Raw genomic sequence first — 20,177 nt, 5'->3', positions numbered from 1 at the left:
CCTAGGAGTATAGCCGTGGTACCACTTGGATTTAGTCTGTTATCAAAAGAAGAGACGATATGGGGGAGGGGTCATATTGAGAGGGACTCATGGAGAGTTGGTGGGAAAATGGGGGATAGATGTGATCATGTCTCTTTGTATATGTGTATGAATGTTTTTAAAAAGAGAAACTTACGTACATTTTAAAGGTTCAAAGCATGAGTTCCGGTTTGATTTATCTTTTATTCAGGCATCGCAGCTGTTTCTCATTCTCTCTTTAATCAGCTTTACCTGTGTTGCTAGTGCTCTGGCGGGTAATAAAGTCTTTGAACTATACACTTCAGGTAACATAGTCTTAGTTAAAGTGCTCTCCGAATTCCCAGGGCACTTCAGAGAAGTACTGAGCCTATGGTTGGGTTACCAACCGCAACAGATGCCAGCGTGGTTTGCAGCCCTGAAACAGGTGGCTGTCTGCAGCTATGTCCTTGGGGAGTCTGTGCCCGTGAATCAAAGTCTCTCAGGCTTTCCCAGGGTGTGTCTATGCCATGCCCACTAGCTAGGAAATGCCGCTCCCTCACCTTCCTCTCTCTCTCTTCAAATCACATCTCAAAGCCGCACCTGCAGTCAGGCTCTGGGTATTTGATTTGACCCCAAGCCCTTTTCCTCCCTCTGTATCTGACAGGCAATTCTGTCAGTTTTACAAATCTCCACTCAGGGCTGGCTTTATGACCTCTTCCAGAATACCTTTTAGAGGTCTGAGAAGTTCTCATTTTCTAATTAAAAAAAAATGTCGCTGCCTAATAGTCTCAAAAACTATGATTACGGATTCCCAGCTCTCATTTACTATTCTTTCAAACCGAAAATTAATCATTTTTCTCCAGTTGATGGTTTATTTTATAGTAGGAACACATTCTGGCCATGTTATGAAATTCCCTCAGAACCAAGTGACAATGTTTGCTGAGAGGGAACCTGGGATTAAAACTGCTAGAAGGTTGTGGTGGAGATGCGAATCCCAGGAAGACGTCAGTGAGTGTCTCCTCAGACAGATAGGGAATCAACAGCAGACTGAAGAAAAGACATCTGTGAACTTGTGAGTTTAAATGGCATGACTTACAGGAGTGTAGGTGAGGAGATCCTGGCAGGCACACAAATGATGCTCAGAAAGCTGCATCACCGTGGGTAATGCTCACAAAAGCTGGAGCCCTGGCGCTCAGTGCACAACCTACAGGCAGCTCACCAGGATGGAGAATGCGTTCTCCAAATTCTTCCACTGTTTCTGGGCAGTTCAGAGGATCTAAGGACGTCTCTCAGAAGTCCTTACTGCTCATCTAACCTTGGAAAGGACGAGCATAGGGAATATGGTCAGTTTCAGGAACTTCCTAAAGCTTTCAGGTTGTTTATCCTGAATTTTAAGTAGCTTCCCTGAAGGATGGAGTGTTTCATTTTCTTTTAAACTATCCTGAGTCTTCCCTCCAAGATGGAAGGTTTATCCCAGAGAAAACTCTTGCACAACAGAGATATAAAATATCTCCACAGTTCATCCATTCAATGCTTTGAGGTCCCATCACTCTACATAGGAGGTGGAGGAAGTCATTTTGGGTGACGCCACAATTCCATGTTGCTGTGCTTCCTTCTTGGTTGTAAACTCATTCTTACGTTCTTCACTGTGTACGTAAAGATGCTGGTGTTAATCAGATGGACTAAATTCCCAAGCCTGGTCAATGGAGCCAATAAATGGCAATCAGAATTTGAACTTGGGGCCACAAGGCTGTACTGATTCTCTTTTCAATTTTGCCATTCAGACTCACCAAGATATGAAGTAATATGTAACATATTTTTGTGTGTTTAACTATGGCTGTACATAGACATGAGATAGACAATTTTTTTTTTATCTTTTTAGGGCATCAATGGAAAAGATGGATTACCAGGTGCTCAGGTATGGGAAAAAAATGGTATGAATTCTTAAAATTTCTACTTTTTAAGTGTATGTATCTCAGAACCATTTGGGTCAGTTAGACTGATGGAAAATCTTGGTAAGCAATGATTTTTAGTGTTGACATCTGTTTTCCAGGGCATCATGGGTAAACCTGGAGACAGAGGCCCCAAAGGAGAACGCGTATGTATATCACTACTGTGGTTGATGCTCCCGCCTGTCTGATACAACTCTTCCATCTCTTTAGCCACACAATGAAGCCTGTAGACAGCTTTGGTTCTCCCGAGATGAAATGATTAGGATGTACACGAAACAGTGTATCCACTAGGAATAGGATGCCACACTTAAGCAAGTCATGTGGAGAGTGTGCCTGCTAGCTGGTCTTTGTGCACACGAGTCTGCCTTTCTACTCCAGTTTGAAAGGGTTTTACCACCCTCCTGTCTGAGACCACATAGGCCAACTACAACCACCACCCAAATTCTTTTGGCCAGTTGAGGGATTTCTCACCCACAGTGGTATTGACACATGGAGGCAGGTAAGTTTTGGTGGTGTTTGGCCGCCTAGCATATTGCAGAACACTGCTGGCATTGCTGGCCCTGTCCTGATGCAGCAGCACCATCATGCCTCCGCTGTCACTCCCCAGGCAACACTAAATGCCTTCCAGGGAGCAAGACCGCCCAGGCTGAGAAACACGGGTCCACGGGAACGCTAAGAGGAGTAGGGAAACTGAGGCTAGAGAGGAGTAGGAAGGGAACGGAATGTGAAGTTCCACACGCAGGTGTGGGGTGTACTTTTGTTAGAACTCTGGGGGCTGCCGGTGCTGTTACTGGAACTTACCAGCATTTTCTGTACTGTATCATAATCTCCTAGTAGGACTTGTATAAGTTACACAAGCCTTGTTACTTCGCAGAGTCCTTTTTAGGGCTGCTCCTATGTTTGTGACCATGTATGTGTTTGTGTACTAGTGTCTAATTTATTGGTATTTTTTAAAATGTTACACAAGTAATTCATGATGATGGAAGGAAACATGAAAAACAAGATAACATAAATTTAAGAAGAAAAAGTCTTCCAGGCATCCTTACACAGGGATAAACATTCGATATTTTCAATGTATTTTAATTTTTCACTCTTATGTATAATGTACACATATAATCAATATAAAGTATATATTTCTTTTGAAATCAGATTGAGTGTTTTATAAACATTTATTCAACTGGCAATACACAATGACAATTTACAGCTTCCTTAGTCCTCTTTTTCCAAGCAACTATTTTCTCTCCAGTTTTCTTAATATTTAACACTACAAACATCTTTTTTAAGAAAAAATATTTGATAAAAAGAATTATGTAAGTATAGAGGAGTTCTGTGCCTCCACCCTGTGGCCTGCGCATGTGGATTAAACCCACACATCAAGTCTAGCGATGGATGCCATGTGCCCTTTTGAGGCCGGAAATGACAATGGGTGACAGGTGCCAACTCAGTTATCTCACCAGGTCCCATACATAAAAATTTAAGTGTTCTGCAAGGCGTTGGTAATGCACACCTTTAATCTCAGCACTTGGAAAGCAGAGGCAGGATGATCTCTGTGAGTTTGAGGCCAGTCTGGCCTGTAGAGCTAGTTCCAGGACAGCTAGGACTGTTATACAAAGAAATTCTGTCTTGAAAAAAAATTAAAGGTTCACATGATCATAAAATATAGATCATAGATCCAAGTATGTTAATATTTTTTAATCTTGGAAGTTTCTGCAGACATGAGCTGAGAAGCCTACATATTGATACATTTTATAAGACAATGCAATTGATATTACAGGCATGTGTTTTCTTTCTACATGGCTTCTGTATCTCCTTTAGTACCTTATGATCACATTAACACCTGTGATTGTTCACATATTTTCATGAATTTTTTTAAATCAAGAGAAATACAGGTGAGTCTTTTCAGAGCATTACAGACCCAGGAATAGTGTGGGAAGTGTGGGGCGGCCTCTAGCACCTGTCTGCCACACTCAGCTCACACTCACTTCCCAGAGTCGTGCACATGAACTGAAGGCGTGGAACTGAAGCACTTGCTGTGGGCTCACACTTCCCTTGTGCACTTCCCTTGACTTTGCTATTAGTCACAACATTACTAGAAAGGTTAACCCTTATTTTCTCCCCAAACAGGGTGACCAGGGAATTCCAGGAGACAGAGGTCCACAAGGTGAACGTGGCAAACCAGGTCTTATGGGCATGAAAGGGGCTATAGGTCCCGTGGGGCCCCCAGGAAGCAAGGGCTCAATAGGATCACCTGGCCACCAGGGCCCTCCAGGCTCTCCAGGCATCCCCGGCATGCCGGTAAGTGGAGCTCCTGACTCGTGTTGACCATGTGACTTTCTATAATGAAAGAAATGCCAATCCTCTGTAAACATATGAAATAAGCTGATCTGCACCATTATTTAAAGTTATGTGCTGATCCTATTTTATACAATGTATATTATCTTGTTTGCCCCTTCCCTAATCCTGCCCACCTTCCTACCCACCCAACCCATCCAACTTATCTCTCTTTCTCAAGATGAATAAGAAACAAAAGCCAAAAAAAAAAAATCAAGAAACAAAAAATCCCACAAAAAAAAATCAAGACAAATAGGCAAAAACCCAGTAAGACAAAAAATGTCCAATCAAAGCAAAACAAAATAAGAAATCCACACAAATGCCTTTGAGTTTGTTTCGCATTGGACAACAGGACATGCGACCTACCCTGGAGTGTAGTTGCCCGGTGACACTCCATTGGAGAAAGCTGATATTTCTCTTTGCCAGCAGGTACTAGCTATAGATGGCGTCTTGGTTAGGGGTGGGACCTGTGTCCACCTTGTCTTCTCAGTACTTTCATTCAAGTTCATTTTCCCATGCACATTGAAGACAAGGTAGCAGTTCTGAGCAATAGAAATCAGCACCTTATGGGGACATCACATTGTCTTTTGTACACAGACAAGCTCACAGCCTTATCATCATATATACAGGCTCGATATGCACACATAGTGAAGGAATCAGGGGAGAATGATGGAGAACTCGCCAAGACAGGAACTTTGACAGATTAAGGACAGCTGCCTAATTAGTGGGAATAAGCGGGGCCGTGTCTGAAAATCACCACAGATCTTTCATGTCTCTCATCTGGTCACAGCCCACTCGGCTTTGTCATGCATTCCTCAAAGTGTGTAATTGGCAATGGGAAGGAGTCCCTGCATCATAGCTTCTCACATGTGCAACGTTGTCTTCATTGGCATACATGGAGCCTCAGAAAATAACTGTGCATGCAAAGAATAGCACTGAGATACCTTCAGACATCACTGGCAGTCTTGCAAAGTGATAGATCCCTTCTGAAACTATCAAAGTACGTCAATAAAACATGGCTATTATAAATGTGGTTTTTTTGTCAAAGGACTAAGCAATCATTGACAACACTCACCTACTTGGTAGATACCTACTAGGTATCTCAGGAATTTTCTATTTAAAATTTTCTTATGGGCAGGAGAGATGACTCAGTCATTAAAGGCTAGGTTCATGACCAAAAGTTACAATTTAGCAAATATATTTATGTTAATATGTAAGTTATAGTAGCATGAGACAGGCAAGATATGAGAAAAACATTTTATAGGATAATCCTGCAACAACACGATGCCAGTGATTGTTATAGATTTTTCCAGTATCCAGGAGTGGGGTATGTATTCCATTGTGATTGGTTATGAACAACATGCATTGTTTGAACCTTTTAAGATTATGAAATGAAGCAACAGAAACTGTACGTTCTAATTGTCCCTAGGCACATTTCTCCATTCTTAGGTGAAATATTAGCGTCACTGATTATAATCCCAGTTACTTGTAAAGCAACTATGAACTTCAGTTTATCCCAGCATTTGACCAAACAGTGTTTATTGCCCAAAATAGCGCACTGCCTGAAGGATTTTGCCAGGCGGATGTTTATCGACAAAAGTCTGCCAAGCCCAACATTTCCATTTCTTACCCACTTGTGTTCTGCTCTCTTTTAATAGTCGTTCTTTTTCCTCCTTTAGGCTGATGCTGTTTCGTTTGAAGAAATCAAAAAGTACATTAATCAAGAGGTCCTAAGGATTTTTGAAGGTTAGATTCGCTTTGTAATAGTTCCGAATGTTTCATGAGTCTCCACTTCGCATTCCCTCTTGGGGAATCCCTTTAGTGACATTCCTGAAAGATGTCTTCGTGACAGCAACCTTAGCAGATCCATTTCATAGAGAGGCAGCTCCTTCGGACAGAAATGTCTGCCTTATGCTGTCAAATGTTCTCTTTAAGCTTCCTTTCCTTGCCACTTGTCTATAAACCACATGGGTGAAGGACCTTCTATTGGTGCTATTGGTTTAACTCTCTTTCAAATATCTCAACACCCATCCCACTCCATCTTGATTTTCCTCCTCTATGGAGTACATCCAGCTCCCCGATCCCTGCCACCCTGGGGAGGTGTCTAATTTACCTATGAAGGTTTTAACCAGGATGGGTTACAATGTCCTTTGATCTATACCATGGTCAGCAAGCTAAAGACTCCACGCCACTTCCTTCTGCTACAGATGTACTTTTATATGGCCCACCAGCTGAGAACAGTTCTATATATTTGTTACAGGATTTCCCATCATCATTTTTAAAAAAGATCAAAATGACACATTTAAAATGACCTAAATTCAGATATGGCTTCTAATAAAGTGGTTTGGGGTACAGTCACTTCTTTTCGTATTTCTCCAGTGTTTTCAAACTACAGGTGAATAGTTGAATAGACGTGACGGATTTCATGTAGCTAGCAAAAAATTACATATTCACTTTCTGGCTCTTTCAGAGTAAGTTTGCCTGCCCCAGCTCTAAATATTTAATCCCAAGATGGCATTGTTTATAAAACAAAACAAAGCAGTGTCTCACATACCCCCACGCTGGCCTTGAATTCTCTATGTAGCCTGAGGATGGCCTAGAACTCCTGATACTCCTGCTCCACCTTACAAGTGCTGAGATTATAGCACTTGACCACCCTACCAGGGTTATTAATGCTTTTCTTGCGCTTAAACCTAGGGTTTCATGTACTCTAGGGGACACTTACCAGCCGAGCCACCTCCCAGCCCATCAATGCTTTCTCTAACAGTTAAGGCTTGCTGGTCATTCATTTTGAGTCATTAGTTAACAGCATGGTTCTTCCTTTTGAGAATGTTTTAAAAGAGTTTTTAATTGTGTATTATTTTAAAGACCTTAAACAGGTGAAGTTATGTTTGATATTATTAAATGTCAAATGGCTTTAGTCGCAGAACACTTGCTCGACATATCTAAGGCCCTGGGTTTGACTTACAACACCAAAAAAGTAAAATTAAATAAACAAAACAAAATCAAATAAAATTCAAGTGATTTATGTTCTGACATTGGTCCAACCTGAAAATGTGGTTTAGCATATTCGTAGAAGGTAAGGTGTTTGACAGAGCTTTGGGTCATCTCTAAAGGTATAACCGTGTTATCATTCTAACTGTGGATGAAAATGTTGAATTGAAAAGTCAAGAGCTGGGCTGACAGGATGGCTCAGTGGGTAAGGGTGCTTGCTGCAAGACTGACAACCTGAGTTCCATCTCTGGGACCCACATGGTGGGAGGAGAGAAATGGCTCCTGCAAGTTGTCCTCTGACTTCTTTGCACACACCTTGGCATACCTGCCATGCATATACACACACTATAACAATAACAATAAATAATAAATGAGTAGTCATAGTAGTAATAAAATGTGAATGTTTAAAATTTGAAGTTGAATCCAAATATCATCGGATTCCTTCTGCACACCTATAAGTTATCTATTAATCTATTGTTTATTGAAGTCTGACTCTATATATTTTCTAAAATCTGCTCTAGAACTCTCACCCGTGTGTCTCCTAGCTTCGCCCCCATCTCTCCCAACGCCTTTCACTTAGGGTCCCGATGAATGGCAGGACACTCTAACCTTGAGAGAGCTTGTTTACCGCCAAAGCCACAGATAACCTTTTCCTCAAGATGGTTTATTAAAAAGAGCCAAAGGAAGTTTTTTGCTTGGAATCTCTAGCCTCCAGCTCCATGTGTGCTATCCCCTCTCCTGCTCACTCCCCAGACAGCAGCCTGGCAAATCTATCTTCTCCCACACAAAGTGCATCTGAACCTACAGTGTGGTTATTTAACACTTAAGTTCATTTGCCCTCAAACCATTTCCATTCGTCCATATGATTTTTTTTCCATTCAGAAGCCACCTCTTCCATGGCTTCTGAACACCATTTTCCAAGAAAAAAAAAAAGGTAAAACTCCATTTTCACAAATCAAAGCACTGTAAGGTCAGTTTCTCTTTCCACAAAGCCTTCTCTAAAGGCAGAGATTAATTGTCACAGTTTAAAACAGTTTCAGTGAACTAGCGCCGTACAGTAAGTGCTAGGGTTCAGCCACGCTCATCTGCAGACTGTTTTCTTAACATTTTCACTAGAGGAGATGTCAGTGGGAGCTCCTGCAGTCTTTCCACACCCCTGCCTGACCATAGCCTCAGGAAGGGTTCCCCGTCTCCAGCAGGAGTCCAAGGTGGTCCTCGGGAGGTCCTGCTGTATGCTTTATTCACTGTCCTGCTGTGCAGGTGGCTCCTCGTGTAAAACCCTACACCAGGACCCAAGTTTCGAGCTTTCCTCCAGGGATTTATCAATCATCTCCTTTGAACTTCATAGGTGACCCTCACAGGCTTCTCACCTTGGGCTGTCCTACAGGCCACTATCCTTTCCTTCAGCATGCTAAATGCTCATTCCCAACCCCTAGAAATGGAGAGAGGTGGTTCTCCATGATCTCAAACCTGGGTTCCAGCTGGATAGTAATACACAAGCATGCATTCATTCTAAAGTTAAACTAAATTCCCACTTTGATTGGCCAATAGGTCAAAGCATTTCTGCAGGTAGGGTGATCAGATCACACAAGGCAGAGACAGATGTCATCCACGTGATTCAGCTTTGCATCTTTTGTCCTTAGGAGGACTTAGCAGCTTCCAGCGATGCTATCTACATAAATCCTCAGAGGCTTGACATATCAGAGAAGCATAGATTTCGCTATGACCTACCCTATAATAATTGAGCATTTGCCTCTATATGGAAAATTATGAAATAATGTATACAAACTAACAGACTCTTTCCACTCTTTAAACCCCCAAAGTCCGACCTACAACTGAGGAAGAACAGGAAGGTTAGATTTATCTCTGCATTTGCTTTTCAGTGTTCAGAAAACCCATGTTTTCTCCATTTTCACACATATTTCACACATGTGTATTTGAATGAGTATAACATATCACCCCATTCTACTTTTTCAAGGTAACATTTCTTTCCTCTCTATAACTAAGATATTTAGTGTGTATATATTTATGCATAGACACAGCATCCAATAGATACACATCTATAAGTAGGATAGTTATGTGTTTTGTGTGTGTGTGTGTGTGTGTGTGAATATACACATCATCCAATCGATACACATCATGGGAGATACAGTAAGTATTTTCCACAACATATTCTGTTAATTCCATTTACAACTTCTGTTTACCAGGGACTCAACCAGAATCAGTCATGCGGCTTACAGGATTCCCTCTGTCTCCAATGAGATGTGGTTGTCTGTTCACACAGAAAAACGGGTTCTGAAATACATAATTGATGGTTGTGAGCGAATGTAGAACTTGCCCACCATGGTTTTCACATAGGGTAGCTAGCTGGGCTTTCTAAATGAAGTCTTTCGATTTCAGTGTCTTTAAGTCTCTCCATGAATGCATTGTGGTTTTCTACCTTGACTGCCAGCTCAGCAGTATTTTAAGGGTTCATTTATTCATTTTTTTCAGTATTAAAGCCAGAGTATTGCTGAAGTCTGGAGCTGTCAATACAGAGACAGTCTAACTCCCTTTATTTATTCATTTTACATTTTAATGAAAATACAGTTACCTCACTTTCTCCATCCTTCTCCTCCGCTAGACCGTCCCCTTTTTAGAAAGGGACCCTTTAGTTGCTAGGGCTAGGGTAGAATGTTTAGATTCTTAGAGAAACATTTCTACCACTTTATACTTAAGCTTTTGATCTATTTACTTTATTTCAACTCCTTTCCTTTGCTTCCTACTTCCAGAGATAACTTATATCTCCCATTCTGAGTCTCTAGAATTTGCATTTTAAATTTGGCTTCTGTTCTCAGTGTAAAGTCTCAGTTTTCTTGCTTTATACCAAGACAAATATCCCTCGGCAATCTGACCCTCAGCTTCCAAAACCGTGTTGCTACTTTTTACTTTTAGAGTCTCCTCATTCTTGAGCTTCATGATTTTAAAAGTGTCTTCGTTGTTTTTCAAACATCCCCAGGAGATTTAAATCAGATACGAGTGTTCAACTCACTATATTTACCCATGACAACGTTTCAAAGCAACATACTTTATAAAGACTGAACAAATACAGCATTGTGAACTATAAAATAAATGAGTCCAAAATATACAATAGCAATTAAAATGAAACTGGGAAATAATTTAGATATCACAAGAAATTATTGTTATATTGCCCCCATAGCTGAAAACTACATGTAATTTTATTTTCCAAAATTATAAGACATGAGGGAAAGCCATGGAAAATGCCCCCAAAAGTGATTTCTAGAACAATTTAGTAATCCTGTGAATCACAATTCTTTATCCTTAAGGCTAAAAGATAACAATATTATCAAGTGATGAGGACTTCCCTTGACCTATCATGTAACTAATGCTTCCATAATGGAGCATCAAAAGAAAATAAGATGAGGTTATACTAAAAATGTGGGCAATTCAACATGTGAATGAGTGTTAGGAGAAAAGATTCACTTGTTTTTTTTTTTTTTGATAAAATAAGTTACAATTTCTACTTGTGAAACAAGAGGCAGATGAGGACTGGGTGACACCTGAGTGTCTCTTACTTCTTCGATCCATGCTAATGTCTGCCTTGTCCCTGGAACTTCATTCTCCAAGGAAGCCAAGCGCTCAGCCTCACCTCTCAATCTGTTTCTCTTGTGACTGCTCACTCTTGTTTTGCCCAGGCATGTGGAATATGAATGGTTTATATACACCTCTTCCAAAGTCTTTAATTTTCTGCCTCATTAGAAAGCAGAATCAAAAAAACAGTTTAAATGACTAAGGAGCCCTGAAAACAGAGGGAAGGCAATTAAGAATACAGGCCTCCGCAATTCATTTAGATGCTAAGAAACTATTAGTTTCAATTATAGAGCATTAGGGTAGGGTTCAGAAGAGCTAATTAGCTTATGCCAAATGACTGTTTCTTAGTGTAGCTTAAAGCCAGTTCATTTACAGCTAGAAGTAGTTGTTTAAAATAATTGAGTTTTGCTAAAGTTATTAAAAATCCTCCCAAAACAAAGTACTTATAAATTTACCTCTTAGGTTAAAGAGAAGAAAATTAGGGTGGCAAATCACTGTTTAGGCATTAAAGGTACTAAACAAGTTTCATAACATTTGTTTATTGGTGTGTGTGTGTGTGTTCACATGCACACCTATGTGTGTTGGTACATGTGCCACAGCGTGTGTACATGTGTGGAGGCCAGAGGAAAAGTTGTAGGAGTCTGTGCTCTCCTCCTCCCAGATCCCAGGGATTGGGCTCAGGTCATCAGGGTTAGTGCCAAACATCTTTACCAGCTGAGCTATTTCAGCTGCAACCTAATTTTACCAATGAAATCATTTGAATTACTAAGACAGTTTGTTTTTTTGTTTTTGTTTTGAAGAAATTGTGTGGTGAGGAGAAACATTAACCACCCAGTTTCTTCTTCCTATTATGGCAAGACTGTACCCTCTTCTAGTTTTGTATTTTAAAAATTAATCACCCATATATTAGAGTTTTCCAATGGAAATATATAAAATATAAGCAAAGCAAGTTTAAGGAGCCCCATGGCAGCCTTGATAGACAAGTGAAATCATGATTTTCCCAAAATGAATTCCAGACTAAAATACTGAGTATGCTCTTGAGATAAAATTTAACTGGCAACACTTTGTCTGAAATTAATAACAAACAATTCAATAGTGACAAGAAATGTCTTGCATGAGCTGACAGATTACTAGTCCTCTGTCTCAGACTGAGCTGAAGATGCTCAGCTGTTTTGGAAAGTTTGAGACACCAGATTAGAAATGTCCTTTATAATATATGAGCTTCATAAAGACATGGTAATAGTTCTTGCTTAAATGAGTAAATTCCGTAATTCCAGAACAAAGTCCACAATCCCTAATGAAAAACTCTGCTATAGAGAATGTTGAGCCAGGTGTGTTGGAGTAGCAGCTGGAACCCCAGGAGTTCAAGGGTATCCTGGACTGCATGAGACCCTTAATCATATATGTTTTTACTTAAAAAATAAAATGAAGAGGGGACCAGAGAGATGGCTCAGAGGTTAAGAGCACTGACTGATTTTCCAGAGGTCCTGATTTCAATTCCCAGCAACTACATAGTGGCTCACAACCGTCTATAATGAGATCTGGTGCCCTCTTCTGTCATGCAGGCAGAACACTGTGACCATAATAAATAAATAAATACATAAATAAATAAATAAATAAATCTTTTAAAAAATAAAATAAAGAATGCTTAATTAACTTAGTTAATAATATACCTTGTTCAGAAGCTGATTTTAAATGGAAAATTCTTATTCATATTTTCATACTTATAGTCTTTGAACTTCTTTTTTATGGTTCTTTCAAGTTTCATTAGCACACCAGTATTCTTGGTTCTTCTTGTAAGGGGGGGTATCATATGTCTGTGTGCAGGGCAAGAACCGATTGACTGGGATGTGTCCTATGTGACCAAGTGCCTGCGCACAGGGGAACTGGTCTTTCACTGAATCTAGGCTATGCTTTCTCTGCTAGGCAGATTGCTAGAAATCCAGGTGATCTCCTGCCTCCGACCTCTGAGCACTCAGGTGACAGATGCACACAAGCCTTCACAGCTTTTACAGGAGGGCCGAGGATCTAAACTGGAGTCCACACGCTTGTGCGGCAATCACTGTTACCCACCAAGTCATCCCCCTAACCCCATCCAACATGCTAACGTTCAGTTTTGTATACTCACTTTCATCTCAAAGTCCCATGACATTAAGAACTGTCTAAGACTTAGCAGTCACACCCCACTGCACCTACTAAAAGGTGCTATGGTGAGCTGATGGTGAGTTCCTGAGAGGGTGTGTTCGGTTAATGTTCTCTGTCATCACTGGACACTTTCTCCAGGATATGTACACATGGTGTTGTGTTCCAGGCAGTCTGTTAAATGAATAAGTGGCAATGCCTTTGATGTGCCCTTTGGGAAAGCATCTTGTGTTAGGAAGGACTTAATTCATAAAGATGTATCCCTCAGTGCCTAACAAAGACAACTTCATGCAATTGATTCTTTGTTTTATAAAAACACAGCCATCAGACCATTGGTATATAATACATACTTAAATCAGTAACTGAATTTTTTTCAACTTCTTATAAAAGTATTTGGAAATCATTTGACATAAAAACACTTCCATTTTGTGATGTATCTTTTTCTTTCACAAATGCAGAGAGGATGGCTGTGTTTCTGTCCCAACTTAAGCTGCCAGCAGCAATGCTGTCCGCTCAAGCTCATGGGAGGCCTGGCCCACCGGGGAAGGATGGGTTACCTGGACCCCCAGGAGACCCTGGACCCCAAGGTAAGGTGCAAGTATAATATTGTATTTGCCAGGTTTTTAATCCTCAATACTTAAAACATACTAATTGCAATTAAAACATATGCGTGATTTGTGTGTAATGACTTGTTGCGAACTATTTTGGTGATGTTTTATTTTCTAGTGATAAATAGTGTTACTACTGCAAATTTAAAACTGATATGCCTGCTACTCTAAGTTCACCTTCACGAGATCCAGTGTAACAATAACAGCAATGCTCTCTGCTGCTCTATTGTTCTATAGGATCCTAGAGTTGTTTCTGCCTCCGTCTCACTGCCAGGCAAGGCTTCTCTTCAGAGAGTCTTAAAGAAACTGAAGAAAGAGTCAGGAGATTCTGCTTCAATAGTCATTTGGGGCTAACACCTAATGGGGGGGGGGCATTTAGAGTGATTGCGTAGTAGAGTTTTGTAGATGGTAACTTTTAAAGTATAGACATAATCTTTTAACTTATATTCATTTCTGAGAAATTCATAAATGTATTCAGGGAAATATAATGATTAAAATTCTCCATCCACATCCAAATTTTCCATGCCCCCTCAATAAGCCCTCCCCAAGTTCCTGTCTGTCTTTTAATGACTCACTAAGTCCAGTTAGGGCTCCCCATTGTGCACAGGTGTAGAGCCATCTCCTAGGACATGGGAGACCTACCAGTGGTCACACCATCCATTAAGGATGAGTCCTCTCAGCACTTGGGAGGCAGAGACAGGCAAATCTCTGTGAGTTTAAGGCCAGCCTGGTCTACAGAGCAAGTTCTGGGACAGGTTCCAAAGCTACACAGAGAAAGCCTGTCTCAAGAAACAAAACAAAACAAAACAAACAAACAAAAAAGAATAAGTCCCCCTTCCCCATTCACTGTCAATAGTTCCCTAGTAAAAGGCAGGGCCTGGGGGTCATCTACTCCATCTATGTCAGAACTTTTAGATAGCTTAATCTTGGGTATGTCTTGGGCAGGAAATGATAACTTATGAACTTTAAAGTGCTGTGAGAACCCTTCAGCCAATGACCTTTGAGATGCTGGACCACTTTGGGTGTGGTCTTGGGTACTATAAAAACAAATGTAAAAACGTGTGTACTCTCTCAACTGCTGGATTAGGTTCCTGTTCCCCATTCGTGCAGAGGATTGTCTACCCAAATTAAAAAAAAAAAAAACCTTTATTATACTCCATTGTGAGCTAGTGTGGGACTACTTTATTGAAATTGTCTACATCTGGCGCCCAACAAAGGTTTATTGAAATCCTCTACCTTAAAAGATACTTTGTATGACTTCTAAAGTCTCTAAAGACAAACTTAAGTTGGCAAAAAAGGAAGTGTCCCACTGATGACAACTTGAAAAGACAAATGCTCTCAAATTTTGCTTGATTCAGTTATTCTGACACAGCTATTGTGTAAAAATGTGGTTAGCAATCTGCAAACTGACTAGATAGGTCTGCATTCAGACGATTCATGAATTCTGACAGAGAAATGCCTAATTTAGTATGTCTGGACCATGATAAACAAGATTAGAGAAATTGTAGCCCTAGGCACCTCTGCTACCACCAAAGTTATTCCTAAGCATACTTGGAAGTTTACCTTGCTGGAGTTGAATAAATTCTGCTCTGGAATCCATTTTAATTACCCACCTTTCCAAATTCTGTACACAACAGGGACAGAACAGCAGACACTAGTAAAATCATTCTCAAAATTAGCCACAGGGCCCCACTTCAGGAAGAAGATTGACCCCTGGTTTTCAGATTCTGGCTGAACCTTAGAATGGATCCCACTCAGCCACAATTCTCTGCTAGCCTGTGGAGGAAATGGGAGGCCTTTGTAACTTACCCATAGATACTTCAGCTTGGGTTCTTCAGCTTGCTAGAGGCAGTTGTCTCTGGGCATTTGAAGGCAGTCAATGTGGAGATGGGGGAGCAGTAGAAACAAGAGGCACTGTCAGCTACTGAAGGCATAGCAAGGAAGGATGTTGCTAGTGTGAGTGGTGAGCCAGCCATGGTTGGAGCCCCAAAAGAAAAGCCAGTTAGTCTAAAGGCAGGGCAGCAGAGAAAGACCTGGAATGATGAGCTAACGGTGTTGTAATAGGAGAGTGGGCTGCCTTTTGTCCTGCCTGGCCACCCAGCTAGCTTTACCCAAAATAATTACACGGAAACTGTATTCATTTAAACACTGCCTGAACCATTAGTTCTAGCCTCTTATTGGCTAACTCTCACATCTTGACTCAACCCATTTCTAATAATCTGTATGTCACCATGAGGTCGTGGCTTACCGGCATGAGTCTAGCCAGCGTCAGTGTCAGGAAGGGGAATCATGGCATCTGCCTGACTCTGCTTCTTTCTCCCAGCATTCCGTTCAGTCTACTCCACCTATCTAAATCCTGCCCTATCAAAAAGCCAAGGCAGTTTCTTTATTTAACCAATGAAAGTAACACATAGACAGAAGATCCACCTACATCAAACCAGTCAGAAGATGAGAACCATTTGGGCCATGCTGTCAGGAGGCTGACTGTAGGATGCTTACATGGATAGAAGACTGATCGGAACTTTTGTACAGGTGCAGACTTGTGGTCAGGGGGTTGAATATCCAGTCCTAGCCTCTGGACTACAGATGCTTCAATCTTCTGCAGAGATCATTATTTCCTGATTGTTCTTGTCACCCATGAGTCTGCCCAGGCTCAGTTCCCATTCCACAATGGACAGCCAGGAGGAAGTAGCTACCACAAAGCCCTCTTGCCAAACTCCAAACTCACAGCAAAAGAAAATCTACTGCACCTGATAACTGCAAAAGACATGAGTCACATCAAGTTAAATGGGAAGTCAGAAAAAGAGTTGGCCTCTATGCTCATTTTCAAAACCACTGTTCTTTCCTTAAATATCTGTCAGGCCTCCTTTCCCCAGGGAAAGGTAGGTGAATGTGCATCTCCCCATTCTGCAGCCCCATGGCACAGGACAATCAGATCCGCAGCCCCACGATACAGGACAATCAGAAGTGATATGGAGTCAAGTCAAAGCAGGATTTCAGTTTATTACTGTGAGTGTCAGCTTATATAGGTTAAGTGACCCATGAGATGTGGGGGTACCTCCAGCCAATCAGAGATAGCCAAGCCCTCCTCCTGGCTGGAGGGACATCTACCTAGATATTGCTGTCTCATCCTCAGTAGCTTTGATACTACCCCTCAAACTCAAGCCAGGCTTTTCTCTGTCCTACAGGCCTCGAGGTACAGGCCTTGCGATAATTTTGACTCAACAAATATCCACCTTCCATTTCTCTTAGGTCAGGAGGTTTGACTCAGAGTTGAAGAAAAGGGAAGTGTGTCGACTCATAGGTAGTCTTCTGTGTGTATACACTTATTTTTTAATATTTTATTTTATTTTTTTCTTTTTGTTAACTCATTTTACATACCAACCACACTTCGCCCTCCCTCTCCTCCTCCCATCTCCCCCAACCCCCTACCCCCATCCACTCCTCAAAGAGGCTAAGGCCTCTCATGGGGACTCAACAAAGCCTGGCATGTCAAGTTGAGGCAGAACCAAATCCCTCCCCATTTACACTTCTATAGGGTGGTTATTATCTTTCATTCATTGATTCTCTTCTGAAGTCAGAATGAGTGAGAACTGGAAAGACCTCTAAAGGCCATCTGAACATGTGCTACTCAAACCACATGACGAAGAAGTCAGGTTAATACCAGTAGAAAATTTCAGATGAATCCTTCAAATCTTTCTAGTCCAAGAGAATACACAAGATGGAAAATAGAGGGAGCTGGTAAACAGAGTTCCGACTGGAGTTACCTTTCCCACAGATGCTCATGGTTCCAGGCACCTTCCCAGGTGATCTGGAAGGTTCTGTCACAGGCCACTCTATGTCAAAAATGTCGGGGGGGGGGGTGAAAACAACACTCATATTCGCTACACAGCCAACTGATCAAAAGAAGAGGAGCCACCCTTTTGCAAGAGATTTTTGTGGCTTTAGCTGTGGCTGTGTGCACATCACAGACTACGACTTCTAACAGAGATTTGAGTACGATTCTTGAGTTTGAAGGAATTCCCCACATGATTTCCAGTTTTCTTTAAGGCAAGATCTACTAAAATGGACACAACTTCTGTCCCACCAGAGTTTCCGACAACAAACACAGTTAGAAGTTGTTGCCTCAGCTTGTTTCCCCCGTGGGGCTTCTGACAGTGAATATCGCTGTTTATTGACACTTCAACTCTTTATAATGTTAAATTTGCCAGAAATACAGCAGAAAAATAAAGTTTTCAGGGGGGGGGGTTGATTTGGTGTTCTTTTAAAAGAACTTTGCATGTAAAGTTAGCAGAAGATAACAAGGAGGAAGACCCGAGAGGAAGAGGCCAAGGATCTAGTCTACCTATCCACTGCCATCAATTTTAAGAGGACAATACTGGCTGTCATTGCTCTTCTTTTTGAACTTTTAAAGTTTAGGTAACATCAACTTCTAAGTCAAGGAAAACCCTTGCTTTTAATGCAGTGGCCCATAGAATGGTTGACATTTCTAGGATAGTTCTGACTGAACAAAATGATTAGCAACGCTGTCCTTTGGAAACAAGAGGACAAGACTGTCAAAATGGCTGAAGGGCTCAGCAGTCGGTTAGTGAACCAGAACCAGGGAAGCTGAGCACTGTGTGTGTGTGTGTGTGTGTGTGTGTGTGTCCATATGAATGCAACACCCTCAGAAGCTATGCTATTTTCTGAGCTCACGCTGTGTGTACTGCTGCTTCTCTCATCATATATTAATCTTCCATTTCACATTTATCATATAGTAAACATAAATACCAAGTTGGGTTCAATGAAACATGGAGGGTCTCATAGATACACAGATAATATATAAAGTACCAACAAACCAAGCTTTTAATAATAAAAATTTTGGCACTATAGATAATCCTTAAATATATTGTTCATATCTCCTCTTATATGTTTATGATAGGTGTGTGAGCTCTCTTCAACAGAAATTATGATGGAGTCTACATACAGGAAACAGGAAAGAAATATACAGAAATAAATTCTATTTCATATGAGAACAAGACAGCATAAGAATATAGACTTTATGAAATGAAATAATCAATTAATTAAATAAAAGGAACAAACAACTCACAATTTCAAGATTGGCAAAATAGAAATTTGAGTCAAATCAGTTAAGATAACAACACAAAAATGCTTTACTGTAACAGTTCATGAATGAAAAGGACCATAAATTTTATCTGCCACAATGTGAAAGATTGAGAAGTCCCCAAAGTACTTACAGTGCATTTTAAAGATTTATTATTATTATTATTATTATTATTATTATTTTGTTTTGGGTTTTTTGCTTTTGTTTTTTGAGACAGAGTTTCTCTGTGCAATAGCCCTGACTGTCCTGGAATTAGCTTTGAAGATTAGGCTGGCCTTGAACTCACAGAGATTCACCTGCCTCTGCCTCCCAAGTGCTGCAATTAAAGGCGTGCCCTACCACTGCAGGGCCTATTTTTATTACTTTTAAAAGTAAACCTCACTATCAAAAGCTTGGTTTAACTTTACATATCAGCTGCATAGTGCTTTACTGTACTCATTCGTGTCTCATGTATGATAATGTGAAATGAATATTAATGCAAAATGAGTGAAGAAACAACATGCCTCAGAGTACAGTACTTCCATGAGCATGCCAGTGTTGGATACTCATGTTTTCATCTCTCTCCCCGTATTTATCTCTCGTGCAGGCTACCGAGGACAGAAGGGGGAAAGAGGAGAACCTGGAATTGGGCTGCCAGGGAGTCCGGGTCTTCCTGGATCTTCAGGTGATAGACCTATTATCTTTATGCATGCAGGCCTCTAAAAGATGAGCCTCTTCCCCCCTGTGGGCCTTACCTGTTCAGCTGAATGGCTCATGGCAGCGGGAGAGAGGGAGACAGGCAGGATTGCATGTAACCTGCATTCTCACAGTGTATTTTATTTCATCAGCAGCAGGTTTGCCAGGTTCACCAGGGGCCCCAGGGCCACAAGGCCCCCCAGGCCCCAGTGGAAGATGTAATCCAGAAGACTGCCTCTATCCTATGGCTTCTGCCCAGCCGAAGGCAGGTGGAAAATGAACACTACAGAGGAAGACGTCGTTCCTGGTGAGATCTCCATGCCATTAGAGCTGTTGATCCGTGCTTTACAGCCACGGGCTCTCAAGGCGTATGATTTCTGGACCGTTTTTCTTTGCTTTTTTTTTTTCCTCTGATGTGGCCCAAACATCTGAAGCCACCATCTGAATCCTATCCTGACAGTAATTGGAAATGAGTATTTTCAGATGTTTCCCAACTTCGTTGTGTGTGTTTTGCTTTACCGTGGCCATGAGTTCTACTCAGTTTCATATGAAAATGCAAGCGAGCCTGTCACGGGTTCTTCAGAAGAAATCCCATGAGATGATATGGGCCACGGACAGCATACAGTTTGTGAACTCATCAACATGGTTAGACTTTGATTTCTGAACCTGAATTTTTGAAATTTATATTGATATTTTCTTCATATTTAAATTCACTATTGTTGCTTGAAAGTCATCTTTCTGCTCTTTTGAGACTGAGGCAGCATATGACTGCTGTTGATTGTT

General features: G+C 41.0%; 1 protein-coding gene across 1 annotated transcript in view; it reads left to right on the top strand.

Moving 5' to 3' along the window:
- Col19a1 (collagen type XIX alpha 1 chain) overlaps positions 1–19,674 on the top strand; it is a 302,587-nt gene extending 282,913 nt beyond the window's left edge. The window contains exons 47-53 of the mRNA XM_042055762.1: positions 1,880–1,915; positions 2,051–2,095; positions 4,074–4,244; positions 5,960–6,026; positions 13,466–13,594; positions 19,306–19,383; positions 19,547–19,674. Coding sequence (XP_041911696.1) covers positions 1,880–1,915; positions 2,051–2,095; positions 4,074–4,244; positions 5,960–6,026; positions 13,466–13,594; positions 19,306–19,383; positions 19,547–19,674 — 654 coding nt within the window. The remainder of the gene's footprint in view (positions 1–1,879; positions 1,916–2,050; positions 2,096–4,073; positions 4,245–5,959; positions 6,027–13,465; positions 13,595–19,305; positions 19,384–19,546) is intronic.
- The last annotated feature ends 503 nt before the right edge of the window (positions 19,675–20,177 follow it).

Source organism: Arvicola amphibius, chromosome 9 (assembly GCF_903992535.2).
Source record: "Arvicola amphibius chromosome 9, mArvAmp1.2, whole genome shotgun sequence".
Lineage (NCBI taxonomy): Eukaryota > Metazoa > Chordata > Mammalia > Rodentia > Cricetidae > Arvicola > Arvicola amphibius.
The sequence above is the reverse complement of the archived record's forward strand: the minus strand, read 5'-3'. Positions and strand labels throughout refer to the sequence as shown.